This window comes from Engystomops pustulosus, chromosome 7 (assembly GCF_040894005.1).
Source record: "Engystomops pustulosus chromosome 7, aEngPut4.maternal, whole genome shotgun sequence".
Classification (NCBI taxonomy): domain Eukaryota; kingdom Metazoa; phylum Chordata; class Amphibia; order Anura; family Leptodactylidae; genus Engystomops; species Engystomops pustulosus.
This window is the reverse complement of record NC_092417.1, coordinates 54,041,550-54,061,631: the sequence shown is the minus strand read 5'-3', so window position 1 is coordinate 54,061,631 and position 20,082 is coordinate 54,041,550. Positions and strand designations below refer to the sequence as shown.

The window sequence follows — 20,082 nt, the reverse complement described above, 5'->3', positions numbered from 1 at the left end:
GGAGGACCTACTGCTGGCCCTACGATTCTCTGTGTACAGAGGGACGCTGGAAAGAAGCTAAAATGATGAAAATTTTCCATCTTTCTACTGTGTTGCTGTCCTCAGGAGGCCAATATGATTGAAAGTTGTTGAACAAGGAGCAATAAATTACTGCTTTAATTTCTGGTTGGCACCTCGCGATAAGAAATGTTTTTTTTTTTTTGTTGCAGTTTGGGCACTCGGCTGCTAAAAGGTTCGCCATCACTGACCTAGCGCCTTTCTATGAGCAAAAACTATTATAAACACTAATTTTCTAGGAACCGCTATATTTTCAGGAAGACTTTCTCTCTATTGGAGTATATGGGGGTTTACTTTAGGACAAACACCATGATAGCACTGTTAGGCAACCAAGATGTAAGGACAATGAAAAAGATAAGGAGGGGTATTTATCAGGCCTTCTGTGCCACGCCTCAGCCGCTTGTATACATATGTTAGATAACCCCCAAGGCTATTCTCCAAGCATATCATACATATGTTAGATAACTCCCAAGGCTATCCTCCAAGGATATCATACATATGTTAGGTAACCCCCAAGGCTATCCTCCAAGGATATCATACATATGTTAGATAACTCCCAAGGCTATCCTCCAAGGATATCATACATATGTTAGGTAACCCCCAAGGCTATCCTCCAAGGATATCATACATATGTTAGATAACTCCCAAGGCTATCCTACAAGGATATCATACATATGTTAGGTAACCCCCAAGGCTATCCTCCAAGGATATCATACATATGTTAGGTAATCCCCAAGGCTATCCTCCAAGGATATCATACATATGTTAGGTAACCCCCAAGGCTATCCTCCAAGGATATCATACATATGTTAGATAACCCCCAAGGCTATCCTCCAAGGATATCATACATATGTTAGATAACCCCCAAGGCATCCTCCAAGGATATCATACATATGTTAGATAACTCCCAAGGCTATTCTCCAAGCATATCATACATATGTTAGATAACTCCCAAGGCTATCCTCCAAGGATATCATACATATGTTAGGTAACCCCCAAGGCTATCCTCCAAGGATATCATACATATGTTAGGTAACCCCCAAGGCTATCATACATATGTTAGGTAACCCCCAAGGCTATGCTCCAAGGATATCATACATGTTAGGTAACCCCCAAGGCTATCCTCCAAGGATATCATACATATGTTAGGTAACCCCCAAGGCTATACTCCAAGGATATCATACATATGTTAGGTAACCCCCAAGGCTATACTCCAAGGATATCATACATATGTTAGGTAACCCCCAAGGCTATCCTGCAAGGATATCATACATGTTAGGTCACCCCCAAGGCATCCTCCAAGGATATCATACATATGTTAGATAACCCCCAAGGCGTGTTTTAATCTCCACAGAGATGGAAGAGGTGGTGATGGTGTTCCTAATGGAGAAGATAGAGAACAACTACAATCCAAGGACACGTCACCTGCAGTCACTTGTGAGGAGAGCAAAAAGCGTGGCTTAGGGCAACAAAAATTACAGCAGGGCACGCCACATCTCTTGTCTCTTTTTTGCTCCTGCATAAGTTGGAAGGTAACTTCTACTGCAGCCCAAAAGTTGGGAGGTATGAACAATGTGATTTTTAAGGACACCTTAAGGCCATGGCGATTCCAAACGCAACACACATACTTCTGCGATCTCCTATTTTAGAAAGATTCCTATCTTACTTGAAAAGGTGATTGCAGGAGAAGTGTGTGTATTGTGTTTGGAAACGCAACGCAACACTAACCCCACGGCCTGAGGGCACTCTTCCCAGTTTTCCTTTGCTGTTACTTTAGGTTATTCATGTCAAAGGACATCTACCACACATTTGACTGATGGTAGCACTTACAGGCTCGCCAGATGATGCTGTTCTTGGAACTGTTGGAAATAAGAGGAAAAAACGTTTTAAAAAATATGCAAATGTATATGCTAGGAGCAGGCTGGTGACATCAGAGAGCTGGGGCTTGGAGGGAGCAGGGGAGCAGAAAGGACTAGCAGTGGGGGGTATGCATAAATTAAGTTACGACGATCCCAAGAGGCGCTAATTTACATATGCTGTAAAACTCTTTTTCCTGTTAACGATGTAGTTCCTGCTCTTACTACAAATAGTTTTAGGGCACGCTCACGTGTTGTGTTTTGGGAACGTTTTGAAACACATAACAGCTCAGGAAAGGTGATTTGCCCAATTAAGTTACTGTTAACATTTGCATTTACAAAACGCAGTGTAAACGTGATGTTAACTCATGCACTCATGCAGCACCATCGCATTTACACAGCGTTTTGTAAATGCTAATGTTTACAGTAATATAATTGGCCAAATCACCTTTCATCAGCTGTTCTAATGCGTTTCAAAACGCAACGTGTGACGGTGCCCTGAGAAGGGCAACACCTGGCGAGCCTGTAAATGCTATCATCTACCAACAGTCAAACTGACTTTAATTAAGTCATGAAAACAAGAAGCAGCTGCCTAGCCAATCAGAATCCAGCTTTTATTACATATGTTTAAGTTATAAAATAAAAGTAGCGATCTGATTGGTTGCTTCAGCCGTTATTAAGAAATCTTTTATCAATTACTAGCACTGGCTCACATAGCTAGTGTATTCGTTACAATAACGGTCTGCAGAAACAAGAAACAAGAGTCCTGCAGAAAAGTACTGACAGTATGATCAGCTTATTTATCGTCTGAAAGGAGAACTGCCTGCGTCATCACTCAGCGACCCGGAAGCGGCGCCCACGTGTGTGACAGGGAAACGTAGACGCGACAGCTGCGGTGCTGATCATCTTCTGTGAACTATATATTGCTATACGGGCTGTCTTGCAGGTAAAGTACTGGTCTGTCGCTGTTTATAAAGCGATACGATATATAAACCACTTCTCTTATACCGCTCCCTATAGTTCATATACGTTGTCTGGGAGCCGCACAGACTTGCACATGGTTGTGATATATTCTGCACATATGAAGATTGCTTTGGAACCATTTGCTTCCAGTGCTGATCGTGGTATTTTTCATTACAGCAGCATCAGGACTTTTGTGAGGTCATTTACTGGTGACCCGTAAGAGACTTTAGAAAAAGCTGAAGCAGATGGGAATAATAATGTTGGTGCGATTTATTGTCATTAATGCAACAATTTCTTTTACAATAAGTTCAGCAGCTTTTACTTTCACACTCAGTGGTGATTTATTAATAATGTGAGCCATTACCAGTATCTTGGCATTCACCATATTCATCAAAGAGTTGCATCTTCTTTAATAACCAAACACTTATAATGCCAAGTCTAGATGACACTCTGAGGCTTATCTACATGCCCTTGTGGATCATGAGTGCAGGATGTCCAGTTCTTAAAGTGACAACATACTTTGAGTCTGCGTCACAAGTGGCCATGATGTAGAGATAACAGGACATTTGAATTTTGTTTATTAAATGTAATGGAAATGCAGTGTTACCTCAGCATGTGATTTCTGGTAGAAGCATGTGAATGATGCTTGAATATTTTGTTTCTGGGATAATGACAAAAGTCTCTAGGGGGTGAAAAATAAAATAGTAAAGTAAGGAAGCAGGTGTGTACTACTGATGTCACCTTCTCCCGGTAACTTGCTTATAGCTTACACAGAATCCCTAAGAAATCCTAATGCAATTTTGGCAAAACTACTTTTCCCATTATCTTCTATAAACCAAAGTATAAAATAGTGTAGAATATTATAGTCTGACATTGGCTTTACAATAAGCTGCCCATATATACCGTCATAACCTCCATTTGGGGTCTACCTTTGACAACATGAATAGTTATGGGTCTCTGTTACAAGATTAAGTTGGACGATGATCCTCTGAATTGTGTTCTGTCCTGTACTGAATCCTGATGGCAACTGCCGGCAGAGAAGTTCTGCATCAGGGCCACCTTGGTGTAGAACGGCACCATAGCCAGTGCTTGAATGGGTGCAGACTATAGGCAGTGCTCAGATGCAGGACCAACTCTGGCCCTGGCCGGGTGCCTTCACGCCCTTCCACACCTACTTGGAGTGGGGAAAAAGGAGCAATTTCTGGCTGTGCACCAGGAATTGTGCCTAATTCAGTGCTTTTACACCAGTTTTAAGGCATGTAAGCCATTATAAATGTGCCAAAAGGAGTCCCTACTTCCTCATAATAAGAGTTCAGTGTTGTTCCACAGGGAAGTGGGGACTCTTTGTATCATATATCATTATTTTGAGTCGAGTCCCGTCCTTTGTGGTCTGTCATTATGCATGGACTGAGCATGGCTTTGTGCCACTGACCTCAAAGAAATTTTCATATTGATTTCTGATGTGGATTTTGATGCACAAAACCCTATATTTTCACCAGAATATAGGGTTTGCTGCTGCTTTTTCCCTCAAGCAGTAAAATATTCTTCTTAAAAATGGAACCCGCAATCTCTCATTGAAACCAGTTTCAAGTTTTGGCAAAAATTGAACATGTGAACTAGCTCTTTAAAGTATTCCAGTGACAGGCTCTTCTATTTATCAATATATGTGTCTGCATTTTTTTTATTTTCAGGGTTTGATATCCAGAATGAGTTTTTTGGAGTACAAAGAACTGATTGAAGATGGAGACACAGCTATTGTGTTTTTGGGTCATGATTACATGTTCCCAGTGACGATCCAACATGGAAGCCAGACACAGACTAAGTATGGGGTTATCAGACATTCCACTGACTTAATAGGAAAACCCTATGGCTCCAAGGTGACCTGCAGTAAAGGAGGCTGGGTGCATATTCTATATCCAACCCCAGAGTTATGGACTGTGAACCTTCCTCACCGCACTCAGATTCTATATTCTACTGATATTTCCATGATTACTATGATGCTGGAGCTGAAACCAGGATCGGTGGTCTGTGAATCAGGTATTGAAACTCTACCATAAGGGGAAAATTTAAAAACATTATGTTATGTATTCTTTTAGTGTTTACATTTTTGTAGATCTTCTTGGGAAGGAAGATGACTGAAGAAAGCTATAAAAAATACAGCTACTCTGATAATTTTCACAATGTCCATATATTTTGAAAGAGTGATGCTCACACACACGTATCTACATTTATCAAGTCGCATGTGAATCAGGACCCATTCATTCATGGCATCAGTGGCATAAAATCTAGAAGATTGCCAATATGCTGTGCTGCCAAACACATCCAGTGAAAGCATTTTGCCAATAATTCATTACAAAATGATTACTTAGTGACTGTATTATGAACGGTTAACATGATAAGTCACTAGAGCAAGTAAGCAAAAATGAAAAAACAGTGAAATGGGTGTGCCTCCAGGTAAAAATCATTTGAATGCTTTGGATTCATTTTGGAATCATGTTCCTGTTTTTCCCTTTTTTCCCTTTTCGCTTACTCATCCATTTGGTAATGAAATCGCCACACTCAATAACACCCATTTCTGGCGCCTGCAACTCGTTTTTTTTTTTTAGTTTTCATTACTCATGATACGGTCATGTATCTATATAAAAAAAAAACTTGAGGTGGGCAGTGGGAGGGGCTGTACAAAAAAAAAATAATCCTCCACTTACCTTTTTCGGCGCTACTGGTGTCGTGGGCCACTGTCCCTTCTGCTGTGCTCCTGTTTGTTTACATACTCTGACAACTTCCGAATGCCTGGCAAGCCCACCCATCCCCTGTAGCAGTGCCAGATGCAGCACTGGGACAGGTGGATGTGCAAGACTGACGGAAGTAATTGGAGCAAAGTAGCTGTGTCCCTGTAACCAAAGGAGAGCGTGGCACTGAGGGACAATGGCGCACGACACAGGGAGCGCTGGAAAAGGATAGTAGGGGTTTGGGGGTTTTTTTTTTTTTGTACAGCCCCCCTCGAAATTTTTTGGTATAGTCACGGACAGCACCTTTAAACAAATGTACACTATTTAGATTGCTGCAGTTAAGGTTCTGTCGTTAAGAGATATTCAAAAACTTGAGGGTGCGTTCACAAGTGGCATTAAAGGAAACCTACCATTTAGAATGGCAGGAGTAAGCTGTAAGTACCGAGCACCAGCTCAGGGTGAGTTGGTGCCGGTACTTACTTTTGTTAGTGTTACAAACCGCGGTATCGCCGTTTTTAACACTTTTTAAACTTTAGAGCAGGAGAGGCTTCGGCGCTGCGTGCGACCGTGCGCGCAACATCTCCGCTATTTCCTATGTAGGCGCGCAGCGCGCAACATCTCCGCTATTTCCTATGTAGGCACGCAGCGCCGAAGCCTGTTCTGGTCTAGAGTTTAAAAAGTGTTAAAACCGCGATACCGCGGTTTATAACACTAACGAAAGTAAGTACCGGCACCAGCTCACCCTGAGCTGGTGCTCGGTACTTACAGCTCACCCCTGCCATTCTAAGGGTGAAGACACACATGGCGTTTTTGGGCCGTTTTTACTAAGTGCGTTTTCAGATCGTTAAAAACGCATGCGTTAAAAAACGCATCCGTTTTTAAAAACCGCATCCGTTTTTTGAAAACGCATGCGTTTTTGTCCGTTTTTCCGAAATTGCGCAATGAAAAACTGCCAAAAACGCAAGCGTTTTCAAAAAACGCATGCGTTTTTAAAAAACGGATGCGTTTTTTAACGATCTGAAAACGCACTTAGTAAAAACGGCCCAAAAACGGCCCAAAAACGCCACGTGTGTCTTCACCCTAAGTGGTAGGTTTCCTTTAACTCATGCGCTCAAACGGAGAAGAGTTGATTTGCCTAATTACATTGCTGTAAACATTGCATTAACAAACACGGGTATTAACACAACGTTTCCATGTGTTAACACAAATGCAATGTAATTTGGCAAATCACCTCAGCTGTTGTGATGCGTTTGAAGATGCATGTGTTAACGCCATGTGTGAACACACCCTGAGAGTTTGACAATAGAGTTTACCATTTTTTTAAATTTGTAATCATTCCTTGTTTTGGAGAATTTTTAAAATTCTCCTGCAGCATTCACTGAGGCTGTGTTCACACGCTCAGTTTTTCATATGCAGTTTATGGTGTCCAAACCAGAATTCAAGTAAAAAAAGTGAAGGAGCAGCTTCTATATGGGTGCGGTCACATGTACTAAATGCAACTGTAGCGCATGCAGCCCAATCGCTCAGGTGTTTCCAGTGAAGCGCATGCAGTTGGTAACCAGCACCTGGCGTCTTGTATTGTTTACCTATTGCATGCGATTCACTGGAAATGCATATGCGATCAAGTCAAGACCCATCCCCATGCGCGCGTTGCATTTGTAAACCCAATGCTAGAAGCACGTGTGACTGCCACCTCCATGATGTGTTCTCACCCATTATGATCCACACCAGCTTTTGGCTTCAAAAACTACATGTGTTTTGATTGAATCTTGGGATGTGGTGACACGCTAAGGTACGGGGCAGTCCTTGGCCTGATCATATATGTGTATGGAAACGCAAGCGATCGGTAACCATAACCAGGTGTCTTGTATTGTTTTAATGCAAGACACCAGGCTCTGGCTAGCAATTTTATGCGTTTCCATAGAAACGCATACTTGATCAGGCCAAGGCAGTCCCCTTTAGCGTGCCTTCTCACGTGGTGTTGATCACGTACTAATTAAATGGCTGTTGTGTTTTGTAAATGCAACTGTTAATGTCCATTCAATGAGGCAAATCTCTCTTCAGCTGATCCATTGTATCTTGAAACACATCCGTTTTTTTACCGGTTTTACCAAGTATCTTAATTAAAACGGGTCAAAAATGCATGCGTTTTTCAAAAACTGCATGTATTTTTATACGGACTGCTTAAAAACGGCCCAAAAACGGGTTCAGAACGCCACGTGTGCCGCCGGCCTAAGGCGCATTCACACATTGCGTTTGTGTTTTAAAACGTGTCAAACTACTGCTGCGATCACCTATTGAGTCAGATTACGATTACTAAACCAAACGCAATGCATATAGCTGTGTTCATCATTCAATCGCGCTCCTCCCTGCTGTGCATGAATTGCATTACTAATCGCAATTAAAATCGCTGGTCTGTGCATGTTATTAATCAATGTTTATACAGCTAAGGGGATCGGCCATTTAGTTCTTTAAGTTAATATAATGTTTCATATGGATTTTTGTAGATGTATATGGATGTATGTAGTCACAAGCGAGGATTCATCTATCTCATTGTGATAATGGGCTGCTGCCTGCAGACCTCTCTGTAAGCCGGTGTTCAGGGAGCTTAGTCAGGACATGTGATCTGCGCTCTCCTTGAGGTCACAGATGGTATCTCTGCAGCAGCAAAGGAACATTTTATTAGGAGATTCGGTGTTCTCTACTACGCAGATTAACCCCTTAGCCGCAGAGGTAGCGGGTGGACCCAGCTGATACTGATGATATGGCGGTGATATGAAATCATATCTGTAAAGCTTTTGCAGGTTATATCAATGTCATATGCCCTTGTGTAAGTGGAAAATTCCACTATGCCCTTAAAGGAAAAATGGTGTCTCTGACGAGTCCTATAATCCCACATTACCATCCTGTTCATGACAGAATAATAGCTCGGATCTTATCTGCATAGGCTTCTAATGTAATGCCTAATACAATACCTTTTTAGAAGGTTACAAGGCTATGTGATGGCTTCCTTATGGTATAATTTTACCAGGTTTGTAGCCGTATTCACCTTTAAATCAGTTGGGTACCTCCCAGCAGCGTGAATATAGTTATACGTTTATTGGGAGCTATGCTCCTGTAGTTTGGTTCTAAATTAACTTTAATCTTTATGTAAATGAAGTACAAGTGCTTTTGGGGCCGTCACCAGAGCCCCTCTGGCTCTCTTCCCTTTTCCTTGCTTCCTCTGCACATTTCCCTTCCTGCCCGGAGAACTTGTACTTCATTTACATAAAGGTTAAATGTCAATTTTTAACCAAACTACCAGAGAATGGCTTCCAATAAACGTATAGCCAAATACACCCTGCTGGGAGCTGCCTGGCAGCATTAAGGTGAATACTGCTATAAACCAGCGGTTGATCACCTTTAACATATGTACGGGAACCTGATCCTATAACAATGATTCTCAGGACATAAGATGATAAACTAGAATACTGGAAGGAGTAGGAGGTATTGGGGCACACCACAGGGTAGTATCACTGTGGATTCGTAGTGCACAGTGATGCAGGAAGACTGGTGTCAGCTTGAGGGTGGTCCTAAGTATATGCTTCTGCTGTTTTGCTAAGAGATGTGATGTAGGTTCAGTGTTGTAGCCTGAGCCATGAATATACAGTCCGATCAGTAAGCGGCATGTAGTAGAGTAGAAGAAGACGAGCATTAAATTATCACAATGTTACTTCTAGGTGTCTCACAAAGCAATTGTCAGATCGTCCTGTAGGAGGTTGTAATCCGTGATGACTTTCAGTCTCAGTCTCGCCTATCATGAAAAATTTTCCTTGCAACAAATCAGTCTATGGGGGAAGGGGGGCAGTCAGTTGTATGACTGCCGTTGGGGCTCCGCTGCCCATCAGATTTATTAAAGGGACGTTAGTCTTTTAATCTATTTTCAGTGTCTACAATGTGTAAAAAAAAAAAAAAAAAATACACAAAATAATAAAAAAAATGGCAACGCTTACACCAGGAGGGGAGTGACCATTCAATTTATTTATTTTTTTAAATTGCAAGTCATAAATCTGGCTTTACACGGTGGTTCTGTGTTATCCACTTTCAGCAAATTATTGATATAGTTTGGGTAAGGAAAAGTTTATCCAATTTTCCAATCTCATTTCTGTATCAATTCCTCCGTTTTCTAGATCTCTGCTTGCTGTCCTTCTAAAGAATGTTACTTCCACTGGATAGAAATCTGTCCATGGTCATGTGATGGACAGACAGGTGCAGAAGCTGTTACTATCACAGAAAGTAATTGGAGCCGTGTGATTTCTTTTAGCACTAAAAAGTTGAAAAAGAAACACAATGCCATCATTTTGCTATTTTTTTTTTTTATACTAAAAATTCAAAAAAATCTTTTAAATGCCCCTCTGAATCCGTGTTTTAAGGATTTACATATAACATATTATAGGTTATGCCTTTGGTTATATAACACTAAGTTGACTGATAAAAAAATGTACTTCAAAACCTCAGTGTTGTTCAGTGATATATGCAAAATTTATTTTGAATTTATGTAAAAAAAATAAATAATTAAGCGCCGCAAAAATGTACTGCTTATTGTTCAAATTTGACATGCAGTATCTGTACTATTAAAAATTTGTATAAGTGTAAGGTCTTGTTAAGTGTTTAGCTTCGGGTTCCATACAGAAAGTTTCCCAATTAATTAAAAATCAATCTGTTCATGTATGATTCGGCCGAAGTTTCCTATAGATTCAGCTGCTGTAATCTCTGTGTAGCGTGGTTCACAGAAATCTCTTGGGGTACATTAGAGGACGCTTTGCTAAGTGCTTGGAGATCCACATGAATGCAGCGCCTCGTGTCACTCACACATTGTTCTCCGAACAAGAGACAAAGAGAACGTGACTGGAGCTTGTGCATGAAGGCAGAACCTCATGAAGGCGTCTCGCCACACACCCAGTAAAGCGCTTTTAGTCTCCGCAGTCTGTAAACGGCCACACTGGTATATTCCATTAATCACGTCTGCCTCTGATTTATTGGTTCCAGAGTCCTGCCAAAGCAAATACGTTTTGTGAGCCTGTAATTCTACGAAGGTTGATGGAAATGTATACATTCCCCACCCCCTGCAAATGAATTAAAGGTTAGCCATGTAGAAAAATACTTGTCTCCCAAGTTGGGGGGGTGTTTTATATTCAGTTTTTTCTGTTGACAAAAACAGTACAGTAGCATAGGAGTGATAGGGCTGTACCCCATAATGTCGATTTGTTATACTCTGAGAATCTCAGTGCCAATATAAATTGTACTGGCGACAGGTTGTTCGCCGCAGAAGTGGCAGCACTGGAGCAGCTGGGGAATCTAATTGCATTGTTTAGCGAGTCTTCTCCAGAAAAGGCTCACGGTAATATGCGTTAATAAAAATATATTTCCAACATACTTTCTATATCAATTCCCTGTTTTTTCTCGATCGGTTTGTTGATATTCATTGTTTAATGCCTTAAGGACCCAGCTCATTTTCACCTTAAAGGGGTTCGCCCATGAAAGAAATTTAAATAGCTTAGTGATGTGTTCACAATAAAGATTTTTAAACCCCCTTTACTTGACAATTTTACTCCGTTTTATTGCCGTCGGTGATGGTCAGTGTAAGATTCCAGACACTAAGCAGACACTTCACGATTCTTCTGTGCAATGAAATGCTGTGTGTTGACCATGTGCTTAGATTATCAGGGTCCAGGGTTTATCTACGCTTTTATTTGGCAGATCAGAGATGAGCTCGATGAGATGGCTATAAAACACAATGACACTCTCAGCTCTGCCAACTCGCCTATAACACCCGCAGAGTCAGCTCTGCTACATGCCTCCCTCCCCTGGATTAAGACTTTATCTGTCTGTAGCTGGTGGAGTAAGGCTGGCGCCACACGTGACGCTTTGTCTGCGCTTGCAAACGCAGACAAAGTCGCACCCACCGGGGCGGGCCTCGGCCCGATCGCATCGGCGTTTCTATGGAAACGCCTGCGATCGGGAACGAGCCGCTGGTGTTTTGCGTTAATTTAACACGAAACACCGGCGGCTCGTTCCCGATCGCAGGCGTTGCCATAGAAACGCTGATGCGATCGGGCCGAGGCCCGCCCCGGTGGGCGCGACTTTGTTTGCGTTTGCCGGCCTAAGTCTCTGCACACGCTACCTGCCAACAGGAAGTGCCTGTATGTGAGCTGGTCTTGAAATGCAGGAGGCAGAGAGCACTGTATTGTGAATCCAAGAGAAGCTATTCATGAGAAGAATCCGACCATAGTCAGAAGATTTGCGGTCGGATTCCAAGGGAACCAAAATTGTTAACACCAGGATTGATAAGAGACAGGTTGGAATTATATCTGTGAAATGCTGTATTTTTGTTTATAACACTGAATTAGAGAATGTGTTATCCTTAGTATATTTAAAGGGGTATATATATTTTAAACCTTTTACAATTTTACTCAGTTTTATTGCTTGTTTTGGATCCTAACGTGGGCAGGGACTCTCTAAGCAGACACTTCATGATTCCTCTGTGCTATGAGATACTGTGTGCTGACAATGGGGTTAGATTATCAGGGTACAGGTTTATCTACACTTTCATTTAGTTTCTGAACATTTTATTAGTATCGATTGTTTATTAGAAACTCCCGACAAAGTACCAAATTTCTAAATTGCATCCTTCAAACTATCCAAAATAGCCCTTCTTAAGATTTTTAACGGTTTAAGCATTGAACGAGGGAAAAAAAAACCAATAAGAAGGCTCTATACAGAATTTTCTGATTTTTAAAAGAAATGTTTATTTAGCACAAAATTTTACATGTTCATGCAGGATAAACTAAGAAACCACATCTCAGATTTGGTTGTGCAATACCGCACATGTGGATATAAACCACTTTATGAGTCCTTAACAGAGTGCAGATAGGAAGGAGCGCCATTACGCATTTGGGGGGGCAAATTTTGCCGAAACAAATTTCAGGTGCTATGTGGCATTTGTTGAGCTTATAACAAACCCCTAAAAAGCCCCATTTAAAAACTAAACCAATACCAAGGGGAATTGTAACACTATTTTGACTATTTTAGTGATTTTATTTTATTTTTTGTTTGTTTACACACTGAATAGCATAGGTATTATGTTCTTTATGTTCTTTATATAGATTTTTTTTCCCCTTTGAATAATTTTGCTGAATAAAAATGCATTTCAGAGAAAAATCATTTAGGTTTTGCATCGTCCTTTTCTATCATTAAATTTTTTTTTTTTTGTATTAGGGCTGTCCCAGGGCCGATTCAAGCCTTTTTGCTGCCTGAGGCGAAATTTTAAAATGCTGCCCCCCGCACGCGTACGCGCCCCTGGTGATGCTACCTTATACACTAGTAGTCATTAGTCACAGATATTAGTGACCTCTAGTACCTTACAGGTGACCATCTACTCCATCCGGTAGGGTACTTTACACTTTCTTCCCGCCTTGGTTTTCCTCCGAATTCACAAAGAAATGTCGCCTTAAAGGCGGCGGTGTAATTTATTTTACAGGTGGCACGGACCTGCCAGCCCATTGGCAAGTCCGTGCTACCAGCGGCAAAATGCCGCTCTTAAATTGGGTCCGCTATCTGCCGCCTGAGGCGGGGACTTCACCTCGCCTCATGGCAGAAGCGGCCCTGGGCTGTCCTTTTTATTCTGGTGTTGTGGTATTAAAGCATTGTGGTATAAATTAATCACTTGCTTTTTGTTTGGTTCTGCAAAAATCCTAATCTGTGGTATGTTTTTTAATAATATTTTTATGATTCATAATAATTTTATTTTATTGGACATGTTGTTATGGACCCGACAATACCTTATATGTGTATATTTGTGTGTAATTGTCTAGAAGCCCTATAGAAGCAGTGGTCATGTTTGCCAGGGGCACCTAAAGGATTAAACAGCTGAGAACACCTCAGGGCTCCGGCTCCATACCCAGCATCTTTTATCCACCCCCCTTTCTCCTTCAGAAATGTCACTCCAGGGTCCAGCAAGATGTTGAGCCCTAAAGTGCTCTGCCAAAGCACTTCAGTGTAACTTGCATATTTAAGTGACTTTTTGGCATGGAAGTAGCAGCTGGTAAATAATAAAAAAAAGGATGTGTGGCAAGTGTGGACATACTCAAATTGGGATGTTAAATAGGACCAAGACTATCGGTGTTACCTACAGACAGCTTTCGTAATGTAGGCAGTGGTAGTTTTAGTAGAGGCCGACCGGGAAGGTGCATAAAGTAATGGGTGTACCTGGAGCACCTATTACAGTTCAATGATTTCATGGTTACTGGAGTGCTCATGTCTTCTCTTGGTTTTCTTAGGTACGGGCAGTGGTTCGCTTTCCCATGCAATTATACGTACCGTGGCCCCCACAGGACATCTATACACAGTGGAGTTCCACCAGCAGAGAGCGGAGAAAGCTATGGAAGAGTTCCGGCAGCATAAAGTAGATCATCTGGTAACGGTAAAGAATCAGGATGTATGTAAGAATGGATTTGGGGTGTCTCACATCGCAGATGCTGTCTTTCTAGACATACCATCACCCTGGGAGGCTATCGGTCATGCTAAAGATGCATTAAAGATTGAAGGTAAGGGCAAACTTACTGTTGTACTGAGGTTTTTTTGTTATAATTTGTTTTGTTTTTCATATGTCACATCCCTAGTGATTATCTGTTATTGCCAGTCAAGCTATATTTGAGCAATTGGGGATTGGGACCGTGGGGATTGCACTGTTATTAACACTGTGAGGCTTTTTGTATAGTTAAAGCTTGTGGTAACACAGGAACAATATGCTTTGGAACTTCTATTGAGAACAGAAACATGTAGATAGGACTTGACTATACACCAGATACAGGCAGTCCCCGGGTTACATACAAGATAGGGTCCGGAGGTTTGTTCTTAAGTTGAATTTGTATGTAAGTCGAAACTGTATATTTTATAATTGAAGTTCTAGACAAATTTTTTTCTTTTGCCCCAGTGACAATTGGAGTTTCAAAATTTTTGGTGTAATTGGATCAAGAATTATCAATAAAGCTTCATTACAGACACTTTACAGATGATCATTGCAGTCTGGGACTATAGTAAAGCATCCAGAGAGCTTCACCAGAGGTCACAGTGGGCACAGGGGTCCGTCTGTAAGTCGGGTGTCCTTAAGTAGGGGACCGCCTGTATTCCTTATTTATTGTACATTGCTTTTTATTAAATATGGGAAGCGCTATTGCTCTGCGCATGTACAGTTTGTTCATATGGTATGACTGTAAACTCTATGACCTCCATATATCACAAGTTCTGCACACCCCTTCCTGCACTGCTCAGTACCCCACACAACCGGTCAGAAATAGGGACTTCTCCTTCAGTACTCTCTAGGCACTGCACTTGATTTCCTTTCTGAATAAAGCTTAGTAAAGAATATTCTATACTATCTGGAAAATCAAATTTGAAGTGAGATGAAGTGAGGCAGAGATTTTAGTACTGAAGTCAAGCTCTCCTCGCCTCAGCACACTCCCACAGTGACAACATTCACTAGATTTCCTATGATTATAGTAAAAGAGAACATTTTGAAGTAGAAAGAGCTTGACTTCATAGCCATGTTCTCCTCCATGACTTTATATGACCACTCTTCATCTCACTTCATCTTCTTGGTGATATCACCGCGCTAGATAATGAAAAAAACATGATCCAGAAGGTGATGAGATGCTTTACAGCAAACTGATTTATAAGAATAATTTCTGCTGATGGATTTCCTTGGCATCTGCCAATTTTTATTCTGATAAAGCCCCACTTATTCTTAGGCTTATACTTGAGTATATATAAAAAATAAAGTTAGTACTCACCCTTCTATGCACTCTGCCAGCACTGAAACTATGACGTGGAAATGTCACCGCCTGCTGATGTCATAGTTTCTGAGCCGCCAGATCGCATAGACGTGCATCTGCCGCCCTGTCCAGGTACCCGAAGAGGTGCTGTGGGGAGAACAGGACGTCGGGGGTCAGCGCCAGAGGGTACTAACTTTTTTTTTTTATGGGGCATTGTACTACAGGAGGGCACTCTGCTGGGCATTATACTACTGGGGGGCACGCTGCTGGGCATTTTATTAGAGATTAGTGGCTGCATTTTCCACCCTAGGCTTATACTCAAGTCAATATGTTTTCCCATTTTTTTGTGGTAAAATTACAAACCTTGGCTTATACTCTAGTACAGTGGTGGCGAACCTATGGCACTGGTGCCAGAGGCGGCACTCGGAGCCCTCTCTGTGGGCACCCGGGCCATTGCCCCAGCATGAAGTTCACCAGAAAGCACTCAAAGAATCTGCCTGCAGAACCTTCCTACAATGATAGATGAATTTGCCCTCTTCCTTTCAACTGTGTTGGTGTCTTTAGGAGGCTGAAGGATTGAAAGTTGTCAAAGAACAAGGAGAAATAAATTACTGCTTAAATTGCTGCGCTGGCACTTTGCAATAAATAAGTGGCTTTTGGTTGAAGTTTGGGCACTCGGGCTCTAAAAGGTTCGCCATCACTGCTCTAGTATATACAATAATTTTCCAATACGTCCCCCATGACGGCCCACTTGGAGGATGCCCCTTGACCTCTGTAGGGACAGGAAGCAGAGAGGTTAAAAGCCTCCCACCCGCATCCTCCCGCCAGTGTCTTCCTGTCCCTACAGGGGATAGGTCAGAGAGGCTCCTCTCCTCCTAAGGGGGGGGGGGGGGGGGGACGCATGTTCTTTCTAAGGAGGAAAAACTCACCGGGGTTACGCCGGCCTATTGCAGGTCGTAGTTCCCCTCCGGATCGGGTCCGCGGCCGGGTCCTTCCCTCCCTGGTCCCCCGATGGTCCGGACAGCGGTCCTCTCCAGCAGCCGAATGAGGCCTACGCGAGGCCGCGCGGATAACTCCGTTCCCAGGAGTTCCTTGCGGCCGATGGCGACTTCCGGCCCCGACCGGAAGTGACGTCAGACGCGCCTCGGAGCGCCAGAACAGGCGCAGCAGAGCCACCAGCTAGGGGGATGGGCTCCCCGTTAAGGTATAAAATTCAGCTCTAACAGAGGAACGGTGTCTGGTGTTTAGGAGCATATACCGTTCGGTGGCCTGGCCGTCCCAGACATCTCTAACATGGCTGATGAGGCAGACTTGGGCCTACTCCACCCTCCTGGTTACGTAAGTGGTGCTGTATGGCATGTTCTAGTAGTATATCACATTAGAACTCCAAGTTAGTTATTCCTTACCTTTCTCCCTTAGGACAAGGATCAAGGGACTAAGGGGAAAGGTAAAGAGGACAGAACAGAAAAGTCTGAGAAAGCTAGCAAACCGGCAAAGAGCAGAAACACTGCTAAGAAATGCAATATGTGTTTTCGCACTATGCCCGAGGCGTACCAAAAGCCCATTTGTAAAAACTGTATAGAAGAGTTTATGCGAGAGGAAAAAACATCATTTATGGATGAACTAAAATCCTTTATTGAGGAGAAAGTGGTGGCTTCAGTGGCTTCGGCAACACAGAAGGAACCCCCTCCAAAAAAACCAAGATTAGCGGACATCTCCTCCTCTGAGGAGGAAAATTATGATTCAGAAGTCCCTTCCTGTTCCATGGTGGATACAGAAGAAATTGATTCCCAGGATGTAGGTCAAAAGACTGACCCACGTCACCTTTTTCAGTTGGATGAGTTAGATAATCTACTGAAGGCCATACGCGAAACTCTAGACATTGAAGAAGAAGTCCCCTGCACATCTAGAGAGGACGAATTGTTTGGAGGACTGAGAGCCAAAAAACAACGCGTCTTCCCAGTTAACGATACCCTTCTGGGGTTAATTACAGAAGAATGGAAGGACCCAGAGAAGAAGATCACAACCTCCAAGGGGTTTAGACGACGTCTAGTCTTTGATCGGGAAATCTCCAAAGTTTGGGACTCTGTTCCTAAAATGGATGTGCAGGTGACAAAGGTTGTCAAAAAAACAGACTTACCGTTTGAAGACTCAGCGCAACTCAAAGACCCTATGGACCGAAAGGCAGATGCCCTTCTTAAAAGGGCCTGGGAAACATCTATGACCAGCCTAAAGTCAAATTTATCGGCTACCTCAGTTGCCAGAACCCTCTTCTTCTGGTTAAACCAATTAGAATCCCACATCAGAGAAGGCACCCCTAGAGCTTCTCTGTTAGGAAGTATTCCTCTTCTTAAATCTGGCACTGCCTTTCTAGCCGATGCTTCAGCTGAAGGCGTCCGTTTTGCGGCCAAAGAAGGGGCTCTAACAAATGCCACAAGGAGAGCCTTGTGGTTAAAACAATGGGGCGGTGATATTCGTTCTAAAACGAAGCTATGCAGTATCCCGTTTGCTGGAGATTTCGTCTTCGGTCCAGAGTTGGACGCCATATTAGAAAGAGCCTCAGATAAGAAGAAGGGGTTTCCGGAGAACAAAGCACCTTCCAAGAAACCTCCATTTCGTCCCTTCAGGAACACCAAGGAGACCTTTCGGGGCAAAGGTAAACAGGGTCGCTGGAGTTACCCTAAAGGCGGCAGAGGTCGGGGGTTTCTATTCTCAAATTCCCCTGACAACTCCGGAGGAAAGAGACAATGACGCCAGAGTGGGGGGGCGTCTTATAGGGTTTGTCAACCAGTGGTCTCTTATTACTTCAAACCCTTGGGTCCTGAATATTATCAACTCAGGATACAGGATAGAATTCAGTACCCCCCCACCATCAAGATTTATGCCTCCCTTATCATCTACCTCTTCCTCTACCCATTCTCTCATCTGGCAGGAAGTCTCATCTCTCATTCTCTCAGGAGTGATCTCCCGGGTCCCTCAAGATCAAGAAAAGACGGGCTTCTATTCTCCCCTCTTCCTGGTCAAAAAACCAAACGGGTCAAACCGGATGATAATAAACTTAAAGGCCTTGAACAAGTTCATCACTTACAGACGGTTTCACATGGAATCGGTAAGATCTGCGACCCAAATCATTTACACCGATTACTGCATGTGCACAATAGATCTGCAAGACGCCTATTATCACGTCCCAATTCACCCTTCATCTCAAAGATTCTTAAGATTCTCTGTCCTCTCTCCAGAGGGTTCTGTCCTACACTTTCAGTTTCGGGCTCTTCCCTTTGGGATTTCATCAGCTCCAAGAGTGTTTACAAAGATCATGGTGGAGGTGGTGGCTTTTCTGAGACTACAGGGAGTATCTATCATCCCTTATTTAGACGACCTGCTGATTGTGGGAAAAGACAGTTCAGATCTCATTATAGCAAGAGATCTTACGATGAACAAGCTTTCAGAGTTGGGATGGTTAATAAACACCCGAAAGTCAGATCTTTCTCCCTCCACCCTCAAGAAATTCCTTGGTGTAATGTTGGACTCCACTCACCTGATGTCCTTTCTTCCCCAGGGAAAAGCGGAAGATCTGAGACATCACGTTCACTCCTTCAGAATGAAGATTTCTATATCAATCCGAGGAGCCATGAAGATCTTAGGACTCCTTACAGCCTGTCTCCCATCAGTGGCCTGGAGTCAAAATCATTCTCGCATCCTACAGAATTGGATTCTGAGCAGTTGGGATCGAAGACCCTCAGGTTTGGACAAGAAGGTCATCATCCCATCCTCAGTAAAAAGAAGTTTACAGTGGTGGTTACAGAGAAAGAACCTGGAGAACGGGGTCCACTGGCACTGCCTTCCGCGTCTCACAATTACGACCGACGCAAGCAGTGTGGGCTGGGGAGCGGTCTTCCCTTCCCATTACGCCCAAGGTCTATGGACGACTTCCCAATCCCGGAAGCCATCAAATTATCGAGAGCTACGGGCCATCTGGGAAGCCCTAAGGCTAAATACACCTCTCCTGAAGAACCACCATGTACACATTTTATCAGACAACACCACAGCGGTGTCTTACGTAAGAAGACAGGGGGGGACAAGATCGACAACTCTTTCCACCTTAACACAAACGATCTTCTCCTGGGCAGAGGAGAACGTGCTCTCCCTCTCCGCAACTCACCTGAGAGGAATTCTAAACAAAGAGGCAGACTACCTCAGCAGGGAACAAATTTCTCCCAACGAATGGAGCATCAATCCAGAAGTCTTCATCCATTTGACAAGTCTGTGGGGAATTCCTCAAATCGATCTCTTCGCCACAAAGAAGAATATGGTGTGCCATCGATACTACACTCTGGAGGCGGGAGCACCGAAGGATCGACTGGATGCTTTCAGCCATCAATGGGTCGAACCTCTTTCCTATGCCTTTCCCCCTATTCCCTTAGTGGCAAGGGTTCTCAGAAAAATCCTTACGGACCAGGCAAGGGTGATACTGATCTGTCCAAAGTGGCCAAAGAAGAACTGGTACCCCTGTTGACATCTCTGACCCAGCAGCAACCAGTGATACTACCTTCGCGGAGAGACCTGTTACACCAGGGGCCGATTCTACATCCCGACCCGGGACGGCTTCAGCTAACAGCTTGGATCCTGAGTCCGAATTCCTGACATCGCGGGGTCTTTCCATGG

The 20,082-nt window shown here is 43.1% G+C and overlaps 1 protein-coding gene across 2 annotated transcripts in view; it reads left to right on the top strand.

Annotated features, from left to right (window-relative positions):
• Positions 1-2,667: 2,667 nt before the first annotated feature.
• Positions 2,668-20,082, top strand: part of TRMT61A (tRNA methyltransferase 61A) — a 35,015-nt gene continuing 17,600 nt past the window's right edge. Inside the window, exons 1-3 of one of the 2 annotated variants that reach the window (XM_072115953.1) lie at positions 2,668-2,859; positions 4,568-4,913; positions 13,924-14,190. In XM_072115953.1, the coding sequence (XP_071972054.1) occupies positions 4,583-4,913; positions 13,924-14,190 (598 nt within the window). In that variant the 5' untranslated portion in view covers positions 2,668-2,859; positions 4,568-4,582. Of the gene's footprint in view, positions 2,860-2,937; positions 3,136-4,567; positions 4,914-13,923; positions 14,191-20,082 lie in introns of those variants that run through there. The other variant, XM_072115954.1, reaches the window with a different exon arrangement.